We start from the raw sequence: 13,359 nt of genomic DNA, 5'->3' as shown, positions 1-13,359 counted from the left end.
CTTCACACTTTCTCTAAGCATTACAGGATTAACATCCAGCTCTCAGCAATTAGAAGCAGCATATTTTATTGTTGTTTTCTAATCCCTTTGTACTACTAAGTGGATTGGGAGGTTCCTGGGTTTTATGTTGACGTGGGAGAATCGAAGAATATTTTTCCTTTTTGGTCTGTCGGGAAAGAAAATTGAGCAAAGACCTTGTGCTGGCATGAGAATAAAAAAGGCATTAAATTTGAGTAGATACAAACAAGGGTTGTATACAGAAGATGTGTTTCAGAATTGATGTTCCAGTGTCAGTTATACTTGTATTCCTTGATGGTTATGAAAACACCTAAAACTCACCTGAATATAATAAATACAGTAATTCATGCATGTTTTTTCAGGTAGTGCTTCCATCTGCTGCTAGGCTAGGTCTTTCTAGTCCTTTTGCTTTACTGATGTAAAATTATAATTTGTACTTTTGGGACAGATTATTAATGCTAAAGGTTCTGTCCACTAATAAAGATGGATCATGGTATGCTTTCAGAGTAAGCAAAATGTTTTTCTCCATTCCAGTTTTTGCTTTGCAGTTTACATTCCATAAAACCAGCTCTTTTTTGTTTAATAGATATTTTAGGTCTATGAAATGAAATCCTGCTGAGGTAATTCTGACAGGATTGACAGATACAGCAACAGGGCTCAGCTGCTATATATTTCTAAACTAGATGACAGCATTAAAATAAATAATCAAATACTGTGTGGAATGATAGTCAGTGTCAGTTTTAAGTTCTTAACTGTCTGAATAAAGATTGTTTATCCCTGAGCTGCTTCAGGACAAAATTATTTATTTTCTATTCATCAAATTTTGTCCTTGTTACTAGTCTGCATTGCATGGGCTGACAAACCATAGATAGTGTCTAGGTGGTTTTATTTTCAGTTTATTTAAAATGTTGGTTCATATGCTAAGAATAACAAATATTCACATTTTTGGGTGTGCATGTGCAGACACTAGGATGTTCATTCTTCTAGTCTGGATTATTTCCTGTAATTTAAAACTTTTGTTGGTTGAAAAGCAAGTGATCTGTCTGTCTTGTAATTTTGTTCAGATTAATTGTCATTTAGACATTACTTGTGTTACAGAAAAGTTCTACCTGCTAACTTTAAGACTATAAATTTCCTTTTTCTCTCTGATTTTTAACTCATGTTAATAATCAATCTTAGGTTAGGAACATTTTGTCAATGTTGGTAATTGCTTGTTAGTGATCATATGCTAAATTGATTTCCTTCTTGGTCTAAAGTTAAAGATTTGGTACCATCAGTTTGCAGATTATTTCTTCTCAAAATATAAACCCTGATCAGGATATGGGATATTGAACAATCATTTATCTTTATGTCTTTTTTTATAAACACAACAAATTTAGAGACTTTTTTTGATGTCCTTCAAGCATGTTTAATAAACTTTGATGTACCTAGACTATTAAGTAGCATAAGGGCTGTCCGCAGCTACTATAAGAAACATGAAAACATGATGGAAAAGTAACGTGGAATAAGGCTTGTCCTGGGGTTTCTATTCAGTGGTTTTAATATAAATAAAAATGTCATTATGAAGTAAGTCAAAGTTACAAAATTGGTTTCCACTTAAAAGCAGCCTCAAGAGTTTTTTCATAGTCTGTTGTTGAGTATCATCTCCTTCTAAGCCTCATAATGAATTTCAAAGGCTGTTTTAGCGCATGGACTATGATATTACTATAGATTCTTGAATTCTAGCTGCTGCAGATACTTGTTAAACTCTGAAGTTCCTGTTGTCATTTCATTATTAAAATGATAGTCTTTGCATATTCATTTTGTTTTGAAGACTAGACCTCGGACCCAGCGTTTTTTCCTCAGATCAGTATGTTGCTTGTCCCTTGTCTTTGTTTACCATGGGTTTTTGAACTCACTGCTGTGGTTAAAAGTGAATCTGTTTTTAATAGACTTGTCCAAATGAAGAAAGGTGCAAAGGCAAAATACTAGACAATGAGAGGTAGTGAGCAGAGAAGTGTGCAAAGCAAAGGAATTGCATTCAACACCTAATCTTACTACTGTTTCTTCACTGGCACACTTAGACCATTTAAGTAGTTCATATTTAACAGTTCATATCTCTTCAGGGAAGAGTGAAATCAACTGTGTTTTTGATTTAATAACACTTTTTAGTAAACGTCCAGAGTTTTCCTTGTCTTTGTAGCTTGAATGCACTTCACCAAAAGATTTTTTGTTGGAGGTGTATGAGGCTTTTGAGTTCATGTTCATTTTCCAAGTTTTCACCAGTGTAAAAAAAACCACAGCATCATTTAGCACTATGCACCAGGGGCTCAGTGTAAATAATTCTAGAGTCAGCTTTGCTTCTTGTTAATAGATAAATAGGTCGTAGGCTGCCATTGTGTCGCTTGAGCGCTAGACTTCCCCAGTGCAGGACATGTCCACGTCTTTCAGGTTTTATCGTTTTCCAAGGTGGAAGGAGATGGTAAGCATTATTTTTCAAATTGTAACTGTTACATCTTGTTCCATTTTCTCTTCCTACTCCCTCTGCCTCTCCTCCTACAGTGGAGCAGATTACTACGACTATGGGCATGGACTGAGTGAAGATACGTACGACTCCTACGGTGAGTAGCGCTATGAGTTGTGTGGCTGAAGTAGGAAAGGCTTCTGAAGAAATAGTATAACCAAAAAAGTCTCCCTGAAGAAAGTTTGCAGGGTAACTGCTGCTCAAGGATTCCTGACACATTGTTCCACCTGTGGTTATTGTGACAAATGGAGCAAGAGGTGTTTGTGCTCTGTTAGATACTCTAATGGTGAAAGTGGGGCAGTCCTGGGGTTTTAAGTACACTTGTGTACTCTTTTCATACAGCATTCAGTGTTACTTAAGAGAATATCAGGGATGCATGGCCTGAGTTCAGGAGCTGTTCACCCATGAAAGGCAATGCTTCTAGTGGGGCACAGCTGGTGGTATGAGCTAAGGACATGCTGAAGTTCTCTGCTGCATCAGGGCCTACCTGAGTACATTTTAGGCTTGCAGGTTCTTTTGGTATTAGTTCACTTTTAAATTGCACTCATGAAATCAAGCAGGGAGCCATTATGTAAAGGTTATGAAAGTACTTTAGGTCGCTAATAGACATAAGGGCAGTAGGTAACTCATACAGAGACAAAACAAATACATAATGAAGCAAAAGGCATATGCCAGTGAGATAAATTACTTTTTTTGAAACAGAAGTGCAGTGGTGACAGGTTTAATTAAAGAAACGTGTTATGGATTAGAAGCATGAAGCACGTTAAAAGGCACCTTTGCTTAAGGGATAAATGTTAAGTCTCTGGCTAGAGATCAGAGAAACAGAATTGTTGATCACTCAAGAGCCTCCAGTGCAGGAGGATTGCTAGTAACTAATGAGAGTTGTGCTTCTGAGTAATAGATATCACAGAGACCTTTTTGTACCCACAAGAAAGTATTCTATGGCGTATTTCTTAAACTTCATTTTGCAGTGTTTCCTGTGGAAAAGTTATCTCAACTGAGATTTTTCTCCTGATAAATGCATTTAATGCAGAGGGTTGCTTAATGTCATCTACTTAAATTAATTCAGTTTGCTAAAGGGAACAGATCAGTTCATCAAAAGAGGAGGTCACTTGAAGTTCCTCTGTCTGTCACACTTTCAATTGGACTTGGTAGATATATGCCTTAAATCTCTTAAGCATTAAAATAAAATGTTAGCCAGTGTAAATCTGATTATTTCCTTAATGGAAAATTGATAGGAAAAAGCACTCAAAGCTACCTCATGTAGGTAGGGTTGATTTAAGAGCAAAAACATAGATTGTACTATATAAGACAAATTGCAGACTTTTCACTGTGGAACTTATTCTGCTGTACAGTTCCTGTTACCTGATTTGAGGTGTCTCAGGGAGTTACTTAGCTCATTTAGAGAAGTTCAGGGGGTTCTTTGTTTAGCTTTCTATTCAACAGAAAAGGTGATGTTACATTTTCGTTGATCATATCAAGTTGTTGGACTTCTCACTTCCACCTCTATTCTGGATTGCACAGGATTCACTTAGACACTTGAGCAAGAACTTCTGCTTTTCCCAAAAAAATAGCAGAACAAGAAGTACATACACTTTTCAAGTGTGGGTTTTTTTTTTTTTTTTTTTTTTTTTTTTTTTTGTGATTCCTTACCAAGGCTCTGATACTCTGATTTTGGCTGTAAGTAATTAAAACTCCCCTGAGTCTTGTTCCAGTGTTTCTGTTCAAATTCATGCCTGAGGATTGTTCATTCACTCGTATTTGGTTCAGATCCTCCTAATGGTCAGTCTGCTGCTATAGTTGGCCTTTCTGTATGCAGCAAGCAGACCCAGCGCAATGCCAGGCACCTAAACAGGGTGTCAGTGCTGTCACTGCCCACTGTTGTGCCACTGAGCTCTGTGGGTAGCTTATGCAGGCCTCTATTGCAATACCCAGATTTCCAGTTAAGATTGCGAGTAAATACATTAATTCACAATTAAATGACCAAAAACTTGAGTATCTCCAAGAACATGGAAGTCTAACTCTGCTTTTGCTACTTGCAGGGCAAGAAGAATGGACCAATTCAAGACACAAGGCACCTTCAGCAAGGACAACAAAAGGAGTCTACAGAGACCAGCCATATGCCAGATACTGATTGTACTGTCTGATGTTGTGAAATATCCAATCTTCACCAGTCCTGTATACTGTTCAAAGTAATTTTTTCTATGAACAATCCCTTTTTATTAAATCAAAGAGCTTAAAAATCTGAATGGATGGACTGAACTTAAAATATGTTGTTGAAAGAACAACTTGGACAGAAAGATATGTAAAACAAGGAATTTTGTTATTTCCAAACTGTATTTGAAAAATAGGCAATCAAAAAATAACCTTTGATTAACTAGTGTTAAAAACTAGGTTTACTAAATATGTTAGTCCATTCTTTTAACATAAGCGTAACCTTTTATTTTAAAGGTTTTCAACAGTTTAGTTTTTAGTTTTTATTTTCAGCCATTTGCTAGTATTTCTCTTTGCAAATATGCGTAAAAAGGGAAGCAAAGTACAAATGCAAATAATGTGGTATTTTGTAACTCGAGTCTTGAAATGTTCTGTAGTGTTAAGCAAAGTTTTACCCTTGCTTGATACTAAATAAACTTTTGAAAGAAAAACAGTGTGTGTGAGATTAATTTTATGCTTTATTTTTATAATAAAACTTCATAAATAGTAGTAAACAGGGAGAAATCCATTTAACAATGATCAGCATAAAAGGCTCATATTAAAACATTGCACACCTTAAAAAATGGTATAAACCTAAATGTACACTTATATACTCACAGTAGATTTAAATGATGTTTAAAGTATCCAAATGGTATGGATCTGACTGAGTGCCACATTAAATCAAAATATTTTTGTTAAAAATGGTTAAAAATAGCTAATGAATTTTCTGAAAAAGATGTGACTAGTTTTCATCTTGTTGAGCGTTTTTTCAATAGTGCAACTTTGGAATTTTTATGAGAATTTTGGTACGTTAATGACCACCTCGCTCCGTGCTGGAAGCAATAAACACAAAGCTTTTAAAGACTTTCTGACTTGACTAATTGAGGTCGCTTTCGTCAGAGGCAGAGGATGTGTAACCCTTAAAACGGTCTTCATTTGCAAAGGTAAATAAATCAAATAAGATTTTAATCTCAATTTATATAACCAATAAAAACAGGGAGAATACAACTTAGTTTCATTTCAGCTTTTAGGGAAGGCCTCAAGATCACCTAAATTCTCCTTTTAAAACGTTCAATCTGTGCTAGTAATCTAAAAAACCTTAGCTTAGTTAGTTTAATTTGGACAAACTATTCCCTATTAAACAAATGTAAAACCTCATAACCAACAGTTTGTAGTATATTCTTTTTCCATAAATTCTAGTAACTTAAATGTAACTTACAAATGTTATTTAATGCTTTTTTATTAATCATTAAGTTTCTTTTAATTATAGTTAATTTGCATTTTTTTCAGTTTTTATTTGAAAGTATTTCATATTTAGTAAATCTGTTTTTCCTCTTGTCAGGAAATCCAACTCCTTGGAGAACCAGGAGAACAAAAACCTTAATCTTCTCATGTTTTGGTAGGTATCTTTAATCATCTCTGAAATTGAGATAAAGGGTCTTTCAATTAGGTGCTTAAATATTTTTGCACGCAGGTCTTTAATTGCGTAATTCTTAAAGGTGTTGAGCCCAACACCAATCAAAATTGACTACTTTGATTTTACAGGAGCTTTAAAAAGCAATATGACATTAAACTACCCTGATGTGTGGACACTGCGGTTTTTTGGTGCTTACAATTTACCTGCACCTGATTGGAAATTGGAAAGAAACACTTAGCTTTGATTATATTTCAGGTGACTAGGTAGTTTCATTAAAGGTGAGAAAATGAATGCAATTTTATGCTAGTGGTGTTCAATGAGAACTTTAATCCAGTCAGCAAACTTGTCTGTAAACTTGTCGGACAAAGCTGAAGAAAGCATTTTGTAGAACATAATTTTATGCAACCATTTCTGCACAAGTAGACTGGACTTAGCACAACTGAAGGAGGGCACGTCCACCGAGAGACATTAGCTGTAGAAAAGCTTGCCTTACTGTTTCCGATTAATACATAAAGTATAAAATAATTTGGCTGTGCTTGTGCTCAGACTAAAGGTTTTTTTTTATTTTTCTGCTTGGAGTGGTAATTATTCCTGACAATTTCAGGAATCCAGTGCCTTTAAATTTGTGCCTTAGCGCTCTGTATTTTGGAAAGTTGCACATTGCACTGATTATGGATACCACAGTGGCTGCTGTCATGGACAGACAGAAAACCATTTGCACAAAGTGGCTTTAGAACAATTTTGAGACTATTATTAAAGGCTTGAAGAAAAGGACCTTTTAAAGTTTAGCAGTGGTCATATCAGATTACTCTCCCCTAGGACTCTATGGACTTTCAATAAGATTGTAAGGCTAGAGCTGCTGCAGCAAAATGATTATATAGATCATGCTAAATTACATCTTTCTGGTGGGATTTTTCTGTCGACATCTTCAAAGCTGCATAATATCAGGGAGTGTTACATAAGCCACAAAGTCTTCATTGGTGAACACAGAATTTTACATAAACGGTATATGAGGAAGCACAATGTTTTAAATCTAAAGTACTGAGTAGCAGGGATGAGTAATAGAGGAATGACTGAATTGGAAGTGACTTCAGCCTGCTAGAGTGTTTATCCAGCTCCTGTTTCCTAATGACAACTTTCCATAGTCCCTGCTGTAGGGAGGAGTTGAATAGTGTTGTTTTTCTGCCATCTCACTGCTGCTGTGTCCCAAAAAGCCTCCGGATTTTGCACGTAGTGCGTGCCAGGCGGTGCCCCCTTTAGTAAATGTGGCCCAACTTGACCAAAAGGTTAACACGAGTCCAATGATTTCTAATATTTTAATCAATTTAAGAATCTGTGATACATATAAGAAACAGTTGCCTGCATTTTTATCGTAATATCACGGTATGAATTGCAAAACTATTGTCTCCCCTCTTCAAATCCTGCACACTCGTCCATCTTATTTCTGCTAAGAAAAATCTGTTTTTATGTCTCTTTTTTTTTAAAGTTTATGTAAGTGCTTGTCTTATACGTGTGTATAAAATGAATTACATCAGTCCTAACAGCTGCCTTTAGATAATCTTAGAAACTGTGAATTTACAATACAAGACTTCTCTTGACAGTTCCTGAAATAACATGTGTTAGCCTTGTGTTCTGTTGTTGCATTTGTGCTTGGGGATTTATTTGTTTCCTCTTTAGATTAACCTATGAAATGGAATTTGTTAGATTTTGTAGAAGGAGAAAAATAACCTAAAAAGATGCTATTTTTCTCGGTGTAGAAATCGGCCTTCCTTTATTGCAACAAACTTTAGCTAGAAACACTCATCCATTCTAGTAGAATATCATGGGTTTTTTTGCTGGTCAGCTGTTGTGTATCTACTGGTCAAACAAATATGATAATCATTGTAATTAATCAGATCATTAATTTATCTTTATTGAACAGCAGCTTTTGGTCATGTTTGCACTGAATTAGTGGCAGCACAGTTTCTGCAATGGTTTCCATAAATCTACATACATTTATTACCTTAATTGCCTGATCCCACTGCTTGCAGTCTGGCAGTCTCCAGAGAATCAGTAATCATTAATCTCCACATGTATACAAATAAATTGCATTTTGCTCTTTTTCAGGGACTTCTGCCACGTTAATTATGGACTGCTTAGAGCATTGTACTTGTCAGCGTACCTAGGCAACGAGACTGGCTTCGGAGTATGAAAATCCTATTCTGTATCTCTTGTACTAAAGCCTTAAAGTGTATAACATTATACACTTCTTCAAAAACTGTATATAAACTTGTAGCTGGTTAGTGACTCAACAGTGTTTTGTTTGGAGCTCAATAAAGAATTTTTCATGTCAATTCCCGTACGAAGCAATAATGCAGCCTCATGTTCCTTTTTAGCCTTATGCAGCAAGTGTGTGAGAGAGACAGAGAGAATGTGTGAAGTCCCATGTCTGAAGTTCAGCAGTGCTTTTGGAAGTAGCTTGCCTAATGTATGAGCCACATGGATAAGTTAAGAATTAAGATTAGTGCTGAAGCTTTTCTTACTAGCCGAATGTAAACAGGCCTTCTCAGAACAAGCCTCCTGGTTAGAAATAATACTCCAACTTCCATTTCCTTCAGCAACTTGTTATATAATATGAACATATTTTAATCCCTGTTGACCGTATTATGCCGCTTATTCTCTTTCACTTGGTCTTTGCATAGAAATGCTTTCTCTTCTAATATTATACAGTGACACATTTTCTAGTGGTAGAATCCTGGATGAGGCTTTTATGCTCTGATAAATCTTGTATTAAACAGTCATTTTTCCTCGATGCTTTCTGTTTTATATCAATCGTGGCTGTGAGAATTTGTTACAGAAATAAACTTCTGATAATTTAATTCTTTGCGCTCTTTTTGTAAATGCTGCTCTCCAAGCATGAGTGTCATCCCATACCTCAAGTGTATTTTTCTATCTGACCAAATCTCATTCGTCTTCAGAAGAGCATACATTGGGGGTCTCTCCTTTATGTTTATTGTGGAAAAAGAGCAATATTATTTACTGGCTTCTTCACACCAAATACCACATCTTCAACATACATTGATATTTTCTGATTTTTTTTTGAGGGCTTATTCTTGACACTTATCAAGTATCTTGCTTGAATATGATACCATTTTTAATAGGCTGTTTAAAAAAAAAAAAAAAAAAAAAAAGCTTTGTAGCATGAAAAGGTCTGTCTTTACTTTTTAACTTTGAACACTGAAGGCGCAATTTCATCAGTTATTCTCATAATCCTGAAATGTTTTCCCACCATGTTTTGCTGTACTACAACTGGATTTCTGCAATGTCTTCCACAGCAGTAGATAGTGATTATTGAAATAAAAGTGAAATTTAAGAAAGTGAATAATGGATTCCCTTCACACTGATAGGCAGGAACCTCTGATATGGAATCGTGACTAATGTTTTAAATGCTAACCAGGTGTAAAAATTGTATATAAATACTATAGAAGTTCAGATAAACAATGCAATTTCACTAGCTGTAATTTGGACCAGACAATACAATTTTGTCCCATTTGAGGAGTGATAAGAACAATTTAATGAGTAAAACATCAGCTTTTCACTCCTGGGTGGTGGACTGCTATTCAATAAAATTATATCAGAAGCAGACCTTCCTAAACTCAATGCTAAAATGATTTGCTCATATGACTAATTTTTTGATGTGGCAGTATCAGAGCTATTTCTGTGCTGCCCCTGATGGCTTTAACCTTCCTGGTGAGAGAGCAGCTCTGAATCTCTGTTCTATCAGTTTTACACCATGTTGCCTTGCTTAAGGACTTTAGGGCAAGGACTGGAGCATGCTACCTAAAATGCATTTAATCTGCACAACAGTGTTTCCTCATAGTGTTGGTGTTCTTCCTAAGGTCTTCATCTCCCTGTTACATAGAGCTTTAATCATGTTTATAACTGAAGCTAGAGGAATAATTCCAATCCTAACCTATTCCTAATAATGTTATAGCTAGGACTTAGAATTTTTTTTTTTTTTCTAAAGGGTGTTGTGGAATGTCCTTTTCAAGGTGAACTTCTCATCCTTCCAGGTAAAGGAACTGAAGATTTAAAGCTCAAAACACAAAGTTATGAAGTTTTATATTTCTTTTATAGATACACTGTACACACACATACACCCACATGTCTGCTGATAAACAGGATCAAAATTGACCTTGATAGCTGCTGCTTCTGCACACACCACTTCTTGCTTTGTTCTAGTGATTTGGCATCATTTAGCTTTTTGTAGGTGCTGTCACAGCTCACCTCGTGCACAGCAAGAATATCTCTGATCTCCAGATTATGACAAAGATGAATTAGTTGAAAGGGCTAAGGACTTTTTTTTTCATTAGCACAACAACTTTGTCCAAGACAGCTGCATTTCTTCAATAGGAAGAAGAAAACCCTCTGGTAATGGAAATTATCAAAGGTATTTAGTGTAAAAGCACATATGGCAAAAATGATAGATGTCTGTGCAGTCTTAGATACTTGAATGAGTTTACAGCGTGTTGACCCTTGTCTTCAGGCAGTCTTTTCATAGAATTGCAAGTTGAGAGAACATCCTTGGCAAACTTGTATTTTAAAAATGCTTAGAAACTATAGCCAAGGGCAGAAATAAATCTGTTTTACTGTTCTGCTCTGTTCTGCTCTTTAGGTTCATCATCGGAAAGTATTAAGAATGCATGAAATGGTGTTGCTACTACTAAAAATAGCAAATTAGGGAGCCAGCTTAATGGAAACCTCTTGCTTTCAGTCAGAGACGTGCTTGAGGTTTATGAAATTAAAATTGAGATTTAGTAAAGGTATCTCAAAAATTCTCAGAAATCTTTACTATATCAAGTAATCAAAATAATTCATGGTCTTTCAAGAAAGCAAGCTCCTGAGCTAGAATTCCTGACTAAATGTTCTGCTTTTATTAGCCTGAGTGAAATCAAATGTAAATCAGTCCACAGAGTTCACTTTCTGCTTTCATGAAGCTAAACACTTCTCTGATTTTTAATGCTATTTGATATACCATGATAAATGATCTTTACTTAATTTATACCCTTACAGAAATTTAGGATTAAGAAGGAAGGATTTACCCACCAAGAAATGCTTTGGCCCTGTTGTGAAGACAGAGTCTTTTACTGACTGCTATATTCTGATTTTATTTTTTTATTCATTTTTCTCCTACACAGATCGTAGAGAACTGTTAAGGTTTTCTCCAGTAGCAGCCTGCTAATGCTCATTGTCTTCTATTGAAAAAGTGGGTGGTAACTTGTTATTGCCATTATCTGCTTGGCAAAGATCCTGACCCCTAAACACCTCCTAAAGAGGTATCACATTTTTTCTTTAATTCATAAATTTTCTTAGTTCTTAACTTTTTTTTTGTTTTTAATGTAGAGGTAGCTGTTCTTTTTGTTTTTCTTCCAGAGAGGTAATATGCAGACTCTTAAGATGCTGACCTCACTCATTAAATATATAATTAAAAAGAATTTTAAAAACCCCATTTTTCTGCTAGTGTAGCTATGGGTGAAGAGCTCAAAATCTGTAGCTACTTAGGTGTTCTTACTTCATATGCATGCAGAGCAGCTGTGGAGTTACACTGTTAAATGTGTATTCACTGATTTGGGGCTCTTACTAAATTTTTTTTTCATCCTTGTATCACAATATAAATATTTATTATTTTAAAAATTCATTAGGCCCTTCAGGTTATTTAATTACAAACTTTAAAGCAAATTAGAAGAGCAAATATACACTTTGATGAATGCTACCTTTGTGTGTTTTAGAAGTCATCTAACTTTAATGATGATGTTTAGAATTATTCAACTGAGAAAGCAAATCTTATTCTGTTTACTTAGTAGCTCCATTACTTTTACAACAGTCGAGCCTCTAAGAAGTTAGCTAGAGAAACAGTTAAACTTTTTTAATGATGGCTGTATTCAGCATTTGATTAAGGCTACAGGTACATCCTTTTCAAATTGAGTTGAAGAATAACTTATTGTTAACTCACAAATAGAGACCAATAAAGATTGATAGAAGACTTAAGGAAATATAAGGTAAAGAAACATAGATGGTCCTTAGGCTGAACAAAAACTGAGTTTAAGAAATTTTGCCACAATTCCTTTGTGAAAACTATATATTATAAACAGGAAACTGAAAAAAAAAGGAGGTTGTTAAAAAGTAATCTAGATACTAAAAGCCACTTTGAAATTCATATGGCACTATGGAAGATGAAAGCTTCCAGATTCCAGAAAATAACTTCCCTGAGGGCATGGGGGTTTTTTGTTTGTTTGCTTGCTTGTTTGTTTTGACAAGTGCCATTCCAACACCATTCATTTAGACCTACTTGGTGTTAAAAAGGTGGGTTTGTCCACGATCATAGGGCTACCCTATAGGAGCAAATCTAGGTCCCAATTACATTTTGTAATCCCTGTGCTGTTTTCCCATATCTGTCTAGCCTGGCACTGGATTCCCTCATGCAGGGAGGGAATAGCAGCTCATTAATTTTCAGAGGTACATACTTTCCTCAAAGGTATATACAGGTGATTTTTGTAAATGTCACAATGAGTACCCCTTTGAAAGGTCTCTTTGCCTACTCCTGTATAATATTTCTATACATATACATGTAATTTAATGTATTTGCTAAATGCTCTTCAGAAGAACATTTCAAAGGACAGAGAAGATATCTTGCTGTGAGATACTTAAATTCTGGTTTATAATTGGTTTATATTTATGCTTTATAATTTCATATGTAGGGAGAAAATAATAAGTAGTAAATTAATCTGGTAGTGAAAAAATACATAAAGAAAAGTTAACGTTGGATGTAAAAGCCTTGCAATTTTAAATGAGAGATTAGGCTTAAATGGAAGCGATTAACCACAGCAGCGAAATGCATTTGCGTGAACTGGTTTCTATGGCTTTTTCCACGTAGGAGGCTAGATTGAATGATCTAATAACCCTATCAAAGCTTGAGATTTGTGGGTCAACAGTGAATGTATGCAACTTCTAACAACCACAGCATAAAAAAAAACAAAGCATTTTTTTCTGATTTGCATGCTGGTAAAGTAATCAGTGAGGGCTAAGATAATCAAAATACATTTTATTAATGAGCATGAACTCTCCATCTCTATTTGGGGGAAATAAAAAATGCTACATGTCTCTTAATTGCTTTTGCAAATGGTAAGCCAGTATTTACTGATATTAACAGACCAATACAACTCTGTTCCTCATATAAGAACCATGTAGA

General features: G+C 35.2%; 1 protein-coding gene across 4 annotated transcripts in view; it reads left to right on the top strand.

The window, feature by feature from the left end:
- The window catches only part of KHDRBS3 (KH RNA binding domain containing, signal transduction associated 3), an 81,489-nt gene extending 73,025 nt beyond the window's left edge, over positions 1 to 8,464 (top strand). For 3 of the 4 annotated variants that reach the window (XM_088535142.1, XM_088535131.1, XM_088535150.1), the window contains 2 exons: positions 2,560 to 2,618; positions 4,564 to 5,166. In XM_088535142.1, the coding sequence (XP_088391268.1) occupies positions 2,560 to 2,618; positions 4,564 to 4,655 (151 nt within the window). In that variant the 3' untranslated portion in view covers positions 4,656 to 5,166. Of the gene's footprint in view, positions 1 to 2,559; positions 2,619 to 4,563; positions 5,167 to 6,056; positions 6,114 to 8,237 lie in introns of those variants that run through there. The other variant, XR_015913947.1, reaches the window with a different exon arrangement.
- The last annotated feature ends 4,895 nt before the right edge of the window (positions 8,465 to 13,359 follow it).

This window comes from Tinamus guttatus, unplaced genomic scaffold (genome assembly GCF_059628265.1).
Source record: "Tinamus guttatus ecotype Peru unplaced genomic scaffold, ASM5962826v1 Tinamus_guttatus_pri_ptg000038l, whole genome shotgun sequence".
In the NCBI taxonomy this organism is placed as follows: domain Eukaryota; kingdom Metazoa; phylum Chordata; class Aves; order Tinamiformes; family Tinamidae; genus Tinamus; species Tinamus guttatus.
Note: the sequence above shows the minus strand (reverse complement) of the source record. Positions and strands in the feature narration are given on the sequence as shown.